Raw genomic sequence first — 17644 nt, 5'->3', positions numbered from 1 at the left:
ATCGCTTTCCCTATTAAAAACTTGACTGTTTAATACGAAAACTTAAAAAAAATTGGCAAAAAAGTTAAAGTTCGTACTACAACACATCTCACCCACTGTTCATTCCTACAACCAATCGTTAGAAAATAAAATAAATCACAAAAAGCAATAAACGAACTGAACATAACAAAAAAAACTAGATATGTAAAAGAATTTAAATATATTATTGTACTTACCTAAATTGGCATAAACATTGTCAGACTTGCTTTTAATCGAACCGCTTTGTTCTCCCATTATACGGACGTTATTTGCTGGCGTAAGTTTTGGTGAGGAAGTCAACATTTTCAAATTGTTTGCTGTTGTTGCAGACGAAATAACATTATGGTTAACATAGCTCGGATTTGCCGCAGATGAGCTGCTGTTGTTACTGGCAGTAGTAGTAGTAGTATTCGTGGTGGCCAAAGAGATTTGTTGTTTTCTTCTTAGCTCAGCACTTTTGGGTGGTGGTGGTCTAGCGGGTTTATTAACCTCATGACTACGTTGACTGTCTAGTGATCGTAAGGGGGGAGCGGGTGGTTTGGCGGTAACAACGGCCACAGTTTGGGCTGTAACTGATTCATTGGTTTTTGTTATATCCTTGACCACCTCGACTGCGGTGGTATTAATGTCTATGGGATGTATAATGACTAAACGTGGCTTACCCGATACACCGGCATCTTCGCCAGTACAAATTTCCGAATAAATGCTTTCCTTTTGCTTGGTTAAATTCTCTGTGGTTTTGTTGGTGCCCATGCGCAGAAATTTCTTAATAGAAAACTTGGTTTTTGTTTTACCCATAGCAGCTGTTTTCTTATCACTGTGAGAGGCTGCATTTAGATTGGTTATAGACATGGATGTAGTTACCGTTTTGCTGCAGGAAGCCTCTGCTAAATTTTCCTCTGATAGCGAAAGATTTTTGGGATTTCTGGGTGTGGGTTCGGGTGTCATGGATTGTTTGAGATTTAATGAGGGCACAGCATTCTGTAATTGCAAATTCTTAATGGCATTGCTGCGTTGCGTGACAAATGTGTTGAGACTGCGAAATTTGGGATTAATGGTGGCTCTCTCGCGTTTATCTTTTTCCTTAATAATAGCAGCAGCTGAATTCTTGCCAACCGTACCGCTATTGGACACAATTTTCCTTGTGTATATGGTAGACGAAGAAGATGAGGAAGAGTTTGAGGCTGTTGAGCAGTTGGTTTCCGTAGAAGCTGATGATTCTGCCGATGAAGCTGATGATGATGTTGTAGTATTATCGGATTCTGTTTTGTATTTAATGTCTTCATCATTTTTGTTTAGATTTACAGCTTGTGTTTCAGCTGTTGTTGACGCTTGTGATGCTGGTGTTGGCATTTGCATTTGAGTTTGCGTTTCTTTCTTGGTTTGCTCATCAAATTCAACATCAATGTTGTAGTCTCTTTCAGGTGTAGGTGGTGCGCTGGTTTTTGTTTCCATAGGTGGATTTGGTGCTTTTCCCTTTTTTAGCTTGGCGTCATCTTTCAATGAATCATTGTCTAAACATTCTGAAGATTTCGACATTACCATTTGTAGCTGCGATATTACTTGCTGCTGTTGATGTTGTTCAGTAGTTGTCATTGTTGTTGCTGTTGTAGGGGCTGTAGGTCTTTTACTCATAAATGTTTTCATGGGAGTTTGCAGGGGAGACACTAAGGGTTTAGCGGGCAGATCGGGTTTCTTTAGCAAAACCGGAGGATGTTGCTTCTGCAAGCCATGCAAGAAAGAGGGTCTTGCATCTATGACCTTAGAAGTGGGAGGTGGAGATTTTGGTAATTCTGGCAGTTGTTGGAAATCTTGGTTCTCTAAGCTACCATCAGGATCTGCACTACCATCTGGTTCGCCATGCAGCTCACGTGACTTTTCCATGCTGAAAGTGGGTTTATCATTAAGAGCACTCTTTACCTCTTTAAGTGGTAACATGGGTTTTGAATCGGTTACTTGTATGTCCTCATAATCTGAGTTATTCGTACTGGCACTTAGTTTTTTCTCTACGCGAAGTCTATCTCTTTCTTTTTCTGAAATATTAATATTCTTATAATCATGGCCTATACTAATGCCAATGCCCGAATCCGATTCACTGCGAATCATATTGTAAGAAGTTTCCTCATCACTGCTGCCATCAAAACTACTGGCAGTAGAATCCAAAGCATCATCGGAGCTGCATTTGGTGACAATCAAGCCATCAGGGGTTATTTTACTGGTCATAAAATTGCCCTCATGTAAATTATAAGAAGCGGCTCGTGTTTTAGACGACAAAAGCATATCGGTTATGTATTGGGAACTAGAAAAGATACTGGATTGTTCCTTTTGCTCAGCCTTACCGTTGGATTGTTTGCAAGGCTCTTTAATTTCATATTTACCATCTGGCAGATTTTCGTAGGTTTGTGAAGTTTCCACAACATCATAATAGGCGGAGACACCATTTTCCGAATCTGAGCAATTGCTATCGCTGTCAGAGTATTTGTGGAAAACATTTACTTTGGGTTTGATCTGGTCTTTGGTAATGGGTGAATGACGAACGATCGGTTTCTTAAGGTCGAGAAATGTCTTATTATCGAGGGACTCGGTTAAAGTACCTATTTCAAATTTAATTTTAGAATTGGTGGCTATCGTCGATGACGATGATGCTGAAGACGAAGTAGTGGCTGAAGTTTTGGACTCTGAAGCCAATTTTTCATTTTGATTTTTTTCCAAAGTCTCGGATATTTCATCAAGCAAGGATTTTTCCATGGCTCTTTCTATGGGCGGACTGTTTTTGCCGTCACTTTCTAGTGAGGGTAGTGAGTCGGGAGAGGGTTTTAAACATGAGGAGGAAGAGGTTAGAGAACTTGAGGAGGAGGAGCTGGATGTTGTAGTAGTGGTAGTTTTCTTAATCGCACCTGTTAATGAGGACTTTTCAGTTTTAACTTCCGTCGATTTAGTTTCAAATTTAGCTTTAACTGTGGAAGCAGACGAAGTTATTTGAGTTGACAAAACAGGAGATTTGGTAATTTCCTTCATTTCTCCCGTACAGCCAAAAGGTATAACATTTATTTGCAAAGTTTGTTTCTTGCCCTCCTTATCCACCTGAGGAGCACCCAATTTTAAGGCAGCAAAGGATTTTTTAATATTCTCCTGGGCATCACCCAATAAATTGCCATTATTCATATTAAAATCTGTATTGGCTCTGGTTAAACGTTTCAGCTCCAATGATTCCTCATCATCCGTACCCAAAGCCTTGTCATCATCTCTATCATTGGCCAAATTCATAAAATCATGATCATCATCCGAATCATCTGACCACTCACCACCATAACCTATAACTTCCGATAGATTTTTGGGAAAACTAACTTTTGACTTATGTTTGGACTTGCTGGCTGTATTGGTTGCCGACTTCTTTATAATACTCTTAGTCGGTCGTTTATTTTTATTCGGATAATCAGTCTTGTGGCTATCGCTGCCGCCAGTTTTCGTACTTAAACTAGTTGCTGATGTTGATTGCGCTAAAGATGTGGAGAGTGATTTGTATTTGGATGAGGCTGCCATGGCGGCAGCTTGTTTATGTTCATCTTTTGATTTAAAACAATTCGAGCATAAATCTTTTTTCCACGCATTTTGCGAAAAATGTGTACAAATGGACGAGGACATTGTGGTGTGGATTGTTTTGTTGTTGTTCTTGTTTTTTAAGGTTTCAGTAAACACTATAAGTCCATAATCTGTAAAAAGAGAGAAGGGAAGCTGGTTATTATTGAAGATATGTTGGTTATAAAAGTATTTGAAAAGTTGAATATTGAATATGTAATGTTAGGTGTTAGAAGTCTGTTGCACATCTTCCTTTGATGTTATGTTGAGGTTGCCAAAATTATATAATTTTAAACATAAATCTGTAAAAGTTTATTACTTTAAACGATGTTATCATCAAATTAACAACAAAAATCAATTAACTTTCTCTGTTGGTCACTACAGCAGCATTTGTCAGTACCAAGCTTGACCAGCAGCACATACATACATATTTTAAATATAACTAAGACTGAGAAAATAATTTCATAAAAATATTATTGTTCAAAAGAAATGCTCATCCATTATAAAAGATTCGTATAAGAAAAGACGACCTGAAAATAATAATCAGTGCTTTATTATGATTTGTTTTTATACCCTAAATCACTATAGTGGGGAGGGTATTATGCGTTTGTGCTGAAGTTTGTAACACCCAAAAATATTGGTCTTAGACCCACCTTAAAGTATACCAATCGCCTCACAATTACTTTCTAAGTCGATTTAGCTATGTCCGTCCGTCTGTCTGTCTGTGTGTCTGAATGTCCATGTAAACCTTGTGCGCACATTACAGGTCGCAATTTTCAAGATAATTTGATGAAATTTTGATACATACACTTTTTTTGGTTCAAAGACGATGGCTATTGAAAATTATTGAAATTCGTCCATTATTTCTCTTAGCCCCCATACATCCGTCCCCCCGAATCGGGCCTTTAGGCTCATAAGTACGTTAAATGTTTTATAATGTCAACAAAAATCAGCAAAAATTAGTTTTATAGAACAATAAATGACAATACTAATTTTGATTGTAATCGGGCCTCATTTGACCCTAGTCCCCATACAGACTCCCCTTTAGAAAATAACTTATAATTACTTTTAAAACGATTAAAATCTACATAAATGACTTTGTAGTAGACGTAAATTCATCTACCGAAATTTATAAGGATAGGACCATATTTACCCCTTCTCCCCTATGAGGCCTCTTGTAGAAAATCTTGGTTTTTGTAAACAATAAGTAAAAATATTTCACAATAAAACAAATTAAATGCTTTATTAAAAAAAATTCAAAATTTTAACATACTGACTGGTTTAGGGTATCATATGGTCGGCAATGTCCGACTATAAATTCATACTTGTTTTCTCTTAGGTCACCAACTACTGACTCCACAACAGACAAAGACAGACAGACATACAGACCACACGATATTATGAGTTTATATATTTGTACTTTGAAGACTTGTCCACATGCTGCTGGTTTATTGATGTAACAATATAAAGAATTCATTCATCCATATGTACATACATATTTTTTTTTTTGTTATTGTAAAATTGTATACGATTTCCCCCGCTGACCATTTCTTACTTTTCCCCAATGGATCAGTCGAAAACGAATTAATCAATACAAAAAAAAAACACACAAATATTTCTCATTATAAGATTCTGTATTATTTCCATCAATAATTGAAAGTAAATAGCAAACAAGTGTCTGTTACATCGTTAAAAATTAAATCAGTTTTTTTTCTATATTTTCCGACATTGCTTGACTCTTTAAGTTTTATTGAATAAAAATAAATGTTTTTGTTATCGTTAAGGTCAATTTAACTGTCAAAAAATTTCTTTATAAAAAGTAATTATAATTTATTTTTTTTTATTATAATTGTTTCATATTAGTAAACCAAGTGGCTGGTTATTACTCATCAATTATTTTTAAATTTTATTAAAATTTCAAGAAAAAATTGTTTAAATTTATATTAGCTTCTCTAAAACGTGATGAGATTTTATAAGATTTTTGTTTTGTGGATTAAAAAGAAATTTATTGGAACATTTATTAATGAGATAATGTATATGAAGTAAAATAAGCTATCAGAATAATAATTACGTTTAATATTGATATATGTATAATGCCAATGACCTTACTACTGTTTTTTTAGGACAGTATTTATGGACATTCAAACTATATATTTATATATAAAGTTGTCCTCATACTACTTGTTAAAAAAAGGAGATAAGAACATTTTGCATAGATAACTTAAGTGAATACTAGATTATTTTCTTCTCTTGGATTGTTTACTAGTCTACATTTTAATACGTAGTCTAGGGTGTAGTATACTGTCTAGTATAAGTCTATAGGTCTAGTATACAGTCTAGCCTATAATCTAGTCTATTCTAGTCCATAGTCTATTCTAGTCTATAGTCTCTTCTAGTCTAGAGTCTATTCTAGTCTATAGTCTATTCTACTCTATAGTCTATTATAGTCTAAAGTCTAGTCTATAGTCTATAGTCTAGTCTATAGTCTAGTCTATAGTTTAGTCTATAGTCTAGTCTATAGTCTAGTCTATATTCTAGTCTATAGTCTAGTCTATAGTCTAGTCTGTAGTCTAGTCTATAGTCTAGTCAATAGTCTAGTCTATAGTCTAATCTATAGTCTATTCTATGGTCTAGTCTATAGTCTAGTCTATAGTCTAGTCTATAGTCTAGTCTACAGTCTAGTCTATAGTCTAGTATGTAGTCTAGTCTATAGTCTAGTCTATAGTCTAGTCTATAGTCTAGTTTAGTCTATAGTCTAGTTTAGTCTATAGTCTAGTCTATAGTCTAGTCTATAGTCTAGTCTACAGTCTAGTCTACAGTCTAGTCTCCAGTCTAGTCTATAGTCTAGTATATAGCCTAGTCTAAAGTCTAGTCAATAGTCTAGTCTATAATCTAGTCTATAGTCTAGTCTATAGTATAGTCACCAGTCTAGTCTATAGGCTAGTCTATAGTCTAGTCAATAGTCTAGTCTATAGTCTAGTCTATAGTCTGGTCTATAGTCTAGTATATAGTCTAATCTACAGTCTAGTCTATAGTCTAATATATAGTCTAGTCTCTAGTCTAGACTATAGTCTAGTCTCTAATCTAGACTATAATTTAGTCTCTAGTCTAGACTACAGTTTAGTCTATAGTCTAGTCTATAGTCTAGTGTATAGTCTAGTCTATAATCTAGTCTATAGTCTAGTCTATAGTCTAGTCTATAGTCTAGTCTATGGTCTAGTCTATAGTATAGTCTATAGTTTAGTCTATAATCTAGTCTATAGTATAGTTCATAGTATAGTCTAGTTTATAGTATAGTCTAATCTATAATTCAGTCTATAGACTAGTCTATAGTCCAGTCTATGGTTTAGTCTATAGTCTAGTTTTTAATCTAGTCTATAGTGTAGCATATAGTCAAGTCTATAGTGTAGTTTATAGTCTAGTCTATAGTCAAGTCTATATTATAGTCTATAGTATAGTCCATAATTTAGTCTACATCTAGTTAATAGTCTAGTCTAAAGTCCAGTCTATAGATTATCCTCTGGTTTATGGTCTTGTCTATGATGTAATATTAAGTTAGTCTATAGTATAGTATATGGACTAGTCTATAAGCTGGTCTACGGTCTAATCTTTAGTCTAGTATATAGGCTAGTCTATAACCTAGTCTACAGTCTAGTCTATAGTCCAGTCTATAGTATAGTCTATACCTATTTTATACTCTAGTCTATAGCCTATTTATAGTCTAGTTAGTTTAATTCTGGTCTGCTACTGTCTAGTCTAAGCTATAGTTTATTCTAAAGATTTTGGTCTATTCTACAGGCTTTAGTCTATTCTATGGACTTTAGTCTAGTATATAGTCTACTCTATAGTCTTGTCTATAGTCCAGTCTATGTAGTAGTCTACAGTCTGTTCTATAGTCTAGTTTATAGTGTAATCTATAGTCTACGCTGTAATATAGTCTCTAGTTATAAGTCTAGTATATAGTCTAGTCTTAATTCTAGTATATAGTCTACTATAGATAGTCTATAGTCTAGTCTGCAGTCCAGTCTATAGTGTAATCTACAGTCTAGTCTAACCTAGTCAATAGTCTAGTCTATATTCTAGTCTAGTCTAGTCTATAACCTAGTCTATTGCGTAGTCCATAGTTCAGTCCATATTTTAGTCCATAGTCTAGTCTATATTCTAATCTATAGTCTTTAGTTTAGTCTATATTTTAGTCTATAGTCTAGTTTATAGTATTAGATATAGTCTTTTCTATATTTATCGATAACAACCTTTCTATAACTAATTATTATCGTTTTTAAAAATGAATGTATATTAAAATAATTTAAGTGAAAAACTGCGGGGTGTCTGCGAGAATCTTTACAACTTTCTACTTACATAAATAATAATTTTATTTAGTTTAATTTCTCAAGCTTTGCAGTATAAAGTTTTCTCAAAACTGGTTGGCACTTTAAAACAAAACACTTTTTCTTCTATTCTTAATAGAGTTTTTTTCCAAAACAAACTTTTTCTATAGAATCAGGAAAAGAATGAATGAATAAATGGTTGTGTTGTTGTTGATGTTGTTTTTTTTCTCATATCTTTGTCTTTCTACTTCAACTACTTTTGGACGACCATTGTTCTTGAAATGTAAGAGAAGAAAGATATTTTAAAAACAATCACCATTATTATCAACATCTATTTGTTTATTTGTTTGTCACTTTAAATCACAAACACTCACTCGTTCACAAGAAAATCACACACAGATACAATGTTGATGTTGCTAGCTAGCTGGCTGGCTGACAGACTGGTGTTGTTGCATTTTATAGAAATTATATTGGGATTTTATTTTATTTCAATTCATCTCATTTCTTTGGTATTTTTATATCATTTGTGAACCAAACATCAGTCAGCAAACGAATGAACGAACAAACCAACCAACAACCTACACTTTCCAAATCATTCGACTGTGAATAACTAAGTTAATGTAATGAACTTTTTCTCCCACTTCTTTCTACGATTCTGTTTGCTGCTTCTTCTTTTTTCGACTTTTCTTTTTTTCTGTTAAAAATTATTTTTTAAATAAATGTATTTTTTTATTTCTTTAAATTGATCTTAATGTGGTCAAAAGTATGAATTATTTGTTTTTTATTTCTACGAAAATACCAAAAATTAAATGGTCTCTTTTTTGTTGAAAATTATAGGGTTTAAAGTAGAAAAATTAAGCTGCAGCTGAATAAGATATTTAAGAGTTTCACTTTTAACTGTTTATTATTTTTTGAATGAATAAAATCGAAATATATTTAATTATATAGATCAATTTTTAGTTCTTTGAAAAAAATAAACAAACGGTTTAAAAAAAGTATGTGTAGATATCGATCAAGTTTCAACTGATCTACTTTTTTACAATTTCATTTTAAAATACCCACATAATTTTTAATTGTCAAATCTTACGTTTTTGAAATAACAATTGCGGGAAAAATTGCGTTTTAGCGGGAAATACGAAAATTTCTATCCACCGTTTGGAGATTTCTGGCGTCTTTCTAGCGAATAGTGTAGTCTATAGTCTAGTCTATAGTCTAGTCTATAGTCTAGTCTATAGTTTAGTCCATAGTCTAGTCTATATTCTAGTCTATAGTCTAGTATATAGTGTAGTCTATAGTCTAGTATATAGTCTAGTATATAGTCTAGTCTATAGTCTAGTCTATAGTCTTGTCTATAGTCTAGTCTATAGTCTAGTCTATAGTCTTGTCTATAGTCTAGTCTATAGTCTAGTCTATAGTCTAGTCTATGGTCTAGCCTATAGTCTAGTCTATAGTCTAGTCTATAGTCTAGTCTATGGTCTAGTCTATAGTCTAGTCTATAGTCTAGTCTATAGTCTAGTCTATAGTCTAGTCTATAGTCTAGTCTATAGTCCAGCCTATAGTCCCGTCTATAGTCTAGTCTATAGTCCAGTCTAAAGTCTAGTCTATAGCTTAGTCTACAGTCTAGTCTATAGTCTAGTCTATAGTTTTGTCTATAGTCTAGTCTATAGTCTAGTATATAGTCTAGTCTATAGTTTAGTATATAGTGTAGTCTATAGTCTAGTATATAGTCTAGTCTATAGTCTAGTCTATAGTCTAGTCTATAGTCTAGTCTATAGTCTAGTCTATAGTCTTGTCTATAGTCTAGTCTATAGTCTAGTCTATAGTCTAGTCTATAGTCTAGTCTATAGTCTAGTCTATAGTCTAGTCTATAGTCTAGTCTATAGTCTAGTCTATGGTCTAGTTTATAGTCTAGTCTATAGTCTAGTCTATAGTCTAGTCTATAGTCTAGTCTATAGTCTAGTCTATAGTCTAGTCTATAGTCTAGTCTATAGTCTAGTCTTTAGTCTTGTCTATAGTCTAGTATATAGTCTAGTCTATAGTCTAGTCTATAGTCTTGTCTATAGTCTAGTCTATAGTCTAGCCTATAGTCTAGTATATAGTCTAGTCTATAGTCTAGTCTATAGTCTAGTCTATAGTCTAGTCTATAGTCTAGTCTATAGTCTAGTCTATAGTCTAGTCTATAGTCTAGTCTTTAGTCTAGTCTATAGTCTAGTCTATAGTCTAGTCTATAGTCTAGTCTATAGTCTAGTCTATTGTCTAGTCTATAGTCTAGTCTATAGTCTAGTCTATAGTCTATAGTCTAGTATATAGTCTAGTCTATAGTCTAGTCTATAGTCTAGTCTATAGTCTAGTCTATAGTCCAGCCTATAGTCCAGTCTATAGTCCAGTCTAAAGTGTAGTCTATAGTCTAGTCTATAGTCTAGTCTATAGTCTAGTCTATAGTCTAGTCTATAGTCTAGTCTATAGTCTAGTCTATAGTCTAGTCTATAGTCTAGTCTATAGTCTAGTCTATTGTCTAGTCTATAGTCTAGTCTATAGTCTAGTATATAGTCTAGTCTATAGTTTAGTCTATAGTCTAGACTTTAGTCAAGTCTATAGTCTAGTCTATAGTCTAGTCTATAGTCTAGTCTATAGGCTAGTCTATCATCTAGTCTATAGTCTTGTCTATAGTCTAGTCTATAGTCTAGTGTATAGTCTAGTCTATAGTCTAGTCTATAGTCTAGTCTATAACCTAGTCTATAGTCCAGCCTATAGTCCAGTCTATAGTCTAGTCTATAGTCCAGTCTAAAGTCTAGTCTATAGTCTAGTCTATAGCTTAGTCTATAGTCTAGTCTATAGTCTAGTCTATTGTCTAGTCTATAGTCTAGTCTATAGTCTAGTCTATAGTCTAGTCTATAGTCTAGTCTATAGTCTAGTCTATAGTCTAGTCTATAGTCTAGTCTATAGTCTAGTCTATAGTCTAGTCTATAGTCTAGTCTATTGTCTAGTCTATAGTCTAGTCTATTGTCTAGTCTATAGTCTAGTCTATAGTCTAGTCTATAGTCTAGTCTATAGTCTAGTCTATAGTCTAGTCTATAGTCTAGTCTATAGTCTAGTCTATAGTGTAATCTATAGTCTAGTCTATAGTCTAGTCTATAGTCTAGTCTATAGTCTAGTCTATTGTCTAGTATATAGTCTAGTCTATAGTCTAGTCTATAGTCTAGTCTATTGTCTAGTATATAGTCTAGTCTATAGTCTAGTATATAGTCTAGTCTATAGTCTAGTCTATAGTCTAGTCTATAGTCTAGTCTATATGGTCTAGTCTATACATACATAAATATGTACTTAATTTTGGCACCAACTTTTCCCCGTTTCTGTTTGCTCTTTATAACATTACGAAAATTTGGATCATCAGCTAGATCATGATGATGTTGTAAACTGAAAATGTTAATAAAACATTTTGTTGTTCTTCTGTATTGTTTATTAACCATTTAGTTACATATCCACAGAATCTTGTTAAAATGTTTTTTATTCAATATTTTTTGGGTCATTATTGCAACCATTTTTTATCATTTAAATTTTTATCTTCTTCTCTCTTGCTTTATTTTTTCTTCTCCTTTAAACTTAAAAAATTTACTTGATTTTTAAAATCTCCTCTTAAAATAGTTTCTATTCAATACAAAGCAAAGATTTATGCAAAAATATTTTAGGTCTGTTGGTTTTTTTTTTTGATTTGTTGTTGCAACGTCTTCCAATTTTGTGTTACCAGAGTTTGTGGCTCAAAAAAGTAAGTATTTATTGTTACGTGTTTATTTAGTTAGTTAATACAAAAAAATGTAAATTTTTACAGATGCAGCAGTCATCAGCCTAGTATATGTTTAGCTTTTTGTATGTTTCTACGATTTACTACTTACGTATGAGTAGTATTTTATAGAGGTCTTGTTAGTATTCTGATGGTAGTTGCAATGTAGTTTTTTTTTCATTTGGGTCTTTTGTAGCCAATTAAGGTTTTTGTTACGAGATTTTGAAAAAAAAACAGGGCCAAACGAAAAGCATTCTTTAATAGAGAAATTATCGATAACTATTACATGCATTAGAAAAAATATATTGATAACTTATATTTTTAAGAGAAAAATTATCGAGAATTTAAATTTTCTAGAGAAAATGTATCAATAACTCAATATTTATTGATAACTTCTATTTGTAGAGAAATTTTATAGAAAACTTTTAATTAATTTTTTAAAATTTATCGATAAATTTGTTTTCTAAAGAAAATTTATTCTATACAAAATGTTATCGATTAATTGTCTATTAAAAAATTTATCGATAATTTTAATTTTTAAAGAGCATCTGTAGAAAACTTTAATTTTGTAGAGAAAATTAAACGATAACTCTAATTTGATAGAGAAAATTTATTGAACACTTTAATTTTATATAGAAAATTTATTCATAACTCAAACTTCTTATTCAAATTTATCGATAACTAAAATTTTCCATAAATATTCATCGATAACTATCATTTTTTAGTTATTTTATCAAAACCATACATTTGTTAAAGAACATTTATTCATAAGTTTTATTTTCCGTACAAAATTGATCGATAACTTAAACTATTTAGAATAACTTCACCGATAACTTTAATTTTCTACAGAAATTTAATTGAAAACTTAAGTTTTCTAAAGATCATTTCTTTACCTGTTTTATTTTCTGTACAAAATTCATCGATAACTTATGTTTTCTATTAAAAAATGTATCGATAACTTAAATTTTATCGATAAATTAAATTTTAAATAACATTTACTAACCCGTTTTGTTTCATTACAAAATAGATCGATAACTTAAATTTTCTATAAAAAAATGTATCGACACATTTAATTTTCTAAAGAAAATTTATCAAAAACTTTAATTTTAGAGATTATTTTGTGAAAATTTTAATTTTTAATAGAAAATATATTTATAAATCAAATTTTGTGTTAAAATTTACCGATAACTCAAAATTTTGTTTTAAAATTTATCGAAAACAGCCTTTAGATAAATTTTCTTTAGTAAGTTTATAAAATTTATCGATTATTTTAGTTTTCGCAAGAAAATTTATCGACAAGTTTAAGTTTTTTTAGGAAAAATTATCGTTATCCTACTATATATTATAGAAAATGTTTTGATATTTTATTTTTCTATAAAAGTTTTATTGATAACTTTATTTTTCTATAGAAAATATAAGTTCAATATTTTAATAATAATTTAAAACTTTCATTTCTTAAATATATCGAAAACTTATCAATAACTTCAACTGTCTCTAAAAAGTTAATCATTAACAAAATTGTCTTTAAAGATTAACATTATTTGTTTGATTAACATTTTCTCCACAGCCCTCGTACTCCCAATAAAAAATTCACATACTCTGCATTCATACATTTGTACTTTTCAGTTCATTTACATAAAGTTTCGTATTTGTCCATTTTGTAATTTTTAGGTTTCTATTACACAATTTTCGAAACTCACTTTACTCTTCATTCATTCTACCTGTATATTTATGGTTAAATGTCTGCCATTAAAGATACATTTTTTAAAATACATACGTACATTAGGATTTTCTTTTTTTTTGCACTTAAATATTCAGTTTTTTTGTTTTAAACTCTTAATAAACGATGTTAATACATAATGTCTGCCGACTGGGCTGTTGGTTTTACATTGAGATTCATTCATACATTCCTAAGTACCAGCAGCATTTATTGTTTTCTCTATGGAAATTGTTAGCTCTACTGTTTTTGGCTTCTTAACGAGGCAATATTTGTTAGAGATTGTGCGATATTTTGCATATTGCTCCATTTCTCACACCCTGATTTTGGTAGGTACACAAGTCTGTTTGTCTACGATAATATTTTTTGCCTCTTTTTAATATGCAGCAATTAACACAATTATACAATATTTCTGAGACAATGTAAAAGTATTTTTTAACGACTTCATACTGTTGGGTCATAAAAATATTTTCCTCTTTAGTTTTCTTAACATTGTCATTTACAATGGAGGTGAGAATTGATTTTATAGGTCAGTTATGTTTAAAAATTAAATAAATATAATTTAAAATTGTAATAGGACAACTTATATTCCCATTACAATGTACGTTGGACAGCTATTGTGAAAAGCTTAATATTTCTAAAGAAATAATTTCGAAATGTTTTATTTGTCAAGAAAATCTTTCTACATCATGAACTTCTATTGAAAGCTCATGAAGATCTTAAAATTCTCTCAAAAAGCTTTTCTATACAATGTATTTTTTTGAGCCTTTTCATATCATTTCTATTTAAACTTTATAAAAAGCTTTTCCATACACTGAAGTTTCTATTAAAAGCTCTTCCATATTTTTAATATTTACAGACAGCTTTTCAATATTATGCATTTTTAGGAAAAAGCTTTCGATATCATCAATTTGTTTTTAAAAGCTTTACAATATAGTAAACTTTTTTATAGAAAGCATTTCCACATAATGAATTTTCTATTCAAAACTTTGAAAAATCGTGAGTTTTTATAAAAAAGCTTTTCAATACACTGAAGTTTCTATTGAAAGCTCTTCGATATCTTTAATATTTATTGACAGCTTTTCGGTATTATGCATTTTTAGGTAAAGTTTTTAGTGTTCAACTTTTTTATGAAAAGCTTTTCGAGATCGTAAATTAGTGAACTTTTTTATAGAAAGCATTTCCACATAATGAATTTTCTACAGAAAGTTCTTTAAAATCTGAAATTTTCATAAGAAAGCTTTTTGGTACATACACTTTTCTATTGAAAGTTTTTCGATATGTAACAATTTTACCAAAAAAAATGTTTAATGTTTTAAAATCTTGCATTTTTGTTGAAATATTTTTCATACATTTGATAATCTTTTGAAAGCTTTTATTAAAAGCTTTTCGATATGTAACAATTTTACAAAAAAAAAATGTTTAATGTTTTAAAATCTTGAATTTTTGTTGTAATATTTTTCATATATTTGATAATCTATTGAAAGCTTTTATTAAATACTTTTAAAAATTTATGGAAAGCTTTTCGATAGACTTTTCGGTAGGTAGAATTTTATGTAAAAAGCTTTTCGATATTTTAAGGTTTAATAAAAGTTTATTTTTAAGGAGCTTTACAAAATGAAAAGCTATTTTATATTTAATATTTGAAAGCTTTTCGATATTTTTAAACTTTTATTTATAGTATTAAACTTTTATTAAATTTTCTAAAGTAACTTTTTTAATAATTGAATCTTTTTAATAAAAATATTTTCAGAAATTTCATATTAAGATTTAAAAATTCGTCGATATTTTGCATTTCTATGGAAAGTTTTATTTTTACAACAACATTTTCGATGTCAATATTTTTAAAGAAAATCTTAAATTTTTATAGATGTCTTTTCGATGGCTTCAATATAAATTTGAAACATTAGATTTTCTATTTTAAGCTTTTAAAAATCTATATACTCTTCTAGATAGCTTTAGTGTTTTCAAACTTTTAAATATTTTCAATTTGTATGGAAAGCTCTTCAAAAGCTTTTTACTATGTAAAAATTTTTATACAAATCTTTTACAAATCAACTGCTTGAATGTTTATGGAATTTTCTAGTGAAAAATGTTACAAAATCGTAAAATTGTTCTTGAAAGCTTAATTTTTAATAAAAGCTTTTTAATTTAATGAACTTTTACGAAAAGCATCTTTAAATATTTTAAATGTTCAATACAAAACTTTAAAATTCTTTTTATAATTTGAATTCTAATAAAAGCTTTTTAATATCATGTAGTTTTAATGAAAGCTTTTTAATACCATGAACTTTTAGGAAAAGCATTTAGATATCTAGAAATTTTATAAAAATTCTGTTGAAAAATCTTTAAATATTTTTAATTTTCTATACAAAACTTAAAAATTCTTATTTTTTTATATGGAATTCTAATGAAAGCTTTTTAATATCAGGCAGTTCTATGGAAAGCTGTTTATAAATTATTTAATTTCATGAATTTTCTTTACAAAGCTTTAACATTTTAAAAGTATTATTCATAAAATTCAAGCAATCTTTTATAAAAAGCTTTCCAAAAGCTTAAAGCTGTTTTTCTAAATTACTGTAAAAATATCGATAATTTGAGATATTTACTACATTAAAAAGATAAATAGGAATTTCATTGTTTATCTTTAGTTGAACTGAACTTTTAATAGCTAAACAATAAATAACCCACAGAAGACAAAAGTTTTAATTCTTAAACAAAAGTTTTAACAGACTAATGTTAGAAATATTTAGGACAAACACAGCTCTAAGAAGCTTAAAGGAAGAAATCGATGAAAAACACATAAACTGCAGTCAACATTATTCATTCAAACAGAAACAAATAGTCAAGAAATGGGAGGTGGACATTGGTTGGTGGTGTGCTGGTGGCACCAGAAACAATGAATGACAAAACATCATGCCAACAATGACAACTTGTTTTTTTTTACAAAAAAAAAAAAAAAAAATAGACAGAAAAAAATGGTAAATACTGAAAAACTGGAAAAACAATATAGATTTTTTGTTGTCATTATTAGTTTTTTGTTACCAAATATGAACTTTGAACAATTATGGCCAACAAGGAAAAACTTTCAAGAGAATTGAAATGTTTTTTTTTGTTTCCAAAAACACATTTTCAATTTTGTGTACAAGTAAATAATATTTATGTTAAAAAAAATATATAAATTACTTTAATGATTTTTTTGAGTGTATGACAATTGCTGCTGCCGTTTGTCTGTAACTATTCTACTCTTTTGGAATATTTGATATTCGTGGCAAAGAAATTGTAAAGAAACAATGTTTTAAAAGTAAGCTTTATGTTGAATTTTTAATAAATTTCAAGTTTTAATTCATTTAAAAGGTAAAAATCTTAAGGAAATAAAACTTTAATTAGGAACTAGCAAAACATGCTTTTAGAATACAAATACACCCTACTATAGTTAGTTATAAGTACAATAACTTAAGTGTATATATAACTAAGAAATACAAAGTTTTCTTTAATCACACATTTGCCCTCAATAACACTAAAGCAAGTAGAGTATTGCTTAGTCGTTGTTGAGGGTGCGTTTTCTTAAAAACACATTTTTAACTCCACCATCAGCTACCACATCATTGTAACCACAACAACAAAATGCTATGAAAACCAAGTTAAAGAAAACACTTGGCCAAAATCTGCTTTTAGCAGGCGTCAAGGTGGAGTTGCAGTATAAATTGCATTTTAAATTGCTAAACTCAGATACACGCTCTCTTGCATCGCCTAAGATATCAATGGGGATTTCACAATTACGTACCTACATGCACCTATACAACTTTAAATTAAAAAAAAAATAAATATTGTAAATAATAATGCTTAAAAAATGTTTATTGTATTATTCATAAAGCTCTGTTTTTTGTTGCTATTTCATTTTGGAGAATGTTGTAGTATTGAACAAAAAATACATACACATTTCTTTAGGCTGGGAATAATGCCAATTGACACAATTTTCTTGTAAGTGTATGTTTTTTTCTATAATATAGCCAATTTCAAAACTCGTTTAGAATTTATTGCTAAAATACAGATCGTGGTGGCATGTGAAAGATCTTTCTAAATACATTAAACTTGTTGCAAATTTATGGTAAATGGGGGGAAATTGTGCCTGAAGCAGTTGCAAAAGAAGTTTTTTTTTTCAATCAGTTTAATTGGGATTTTTAAGTTTTTTTTTTGCAAGTGTGTGTTTTGATATTA

At 30.0% G+C, this 17644-nt stretch overlaps 1 protein-coding gene across 1 annotated transcript in view; it reads right to left on the bottom strand.

Annotated features, from left to right (window-relative positions):
• LOC111677524 (serine-rich adhesin for platelets) overlaps positions 1 to 17644 on the bottom strand; it is a 134666-nt gene that overhangs the window by 17535 nt on the left and 99487 nt on the right. The window contains exon 4 of the mRNA XM_046949394.1: positions 216 to 3731. Coding sequence (XP_046805350.1) covers positions 216 to 3663 — 3448 coding nt within the window. The 5' untranslated portion in view covers positions 3664 to 3731. The remainder of the gene's footprint in view (positions 1 to 215; positions 3732 to 17644) is intronic.

The sequence above is a fragment of the Lucilia cuprina genome, chromosome 4 (assembly GCF_022045245.1).
Source record: "Lucilia cuprina isolate Lc7/37 chromosome 4, ASM2204524v1, whole genome shotgun sequence".
NCBI lineage: Eukaryota > Metazoa > Arthropoda > Insecta > Diptera > Calliphoridae > Lucilia > Lucilia cuprina.
Note: the sequence above shows the minus strand (reverse complement) of the source record. Positions and strands in the feature narration are given on the sequence as shown.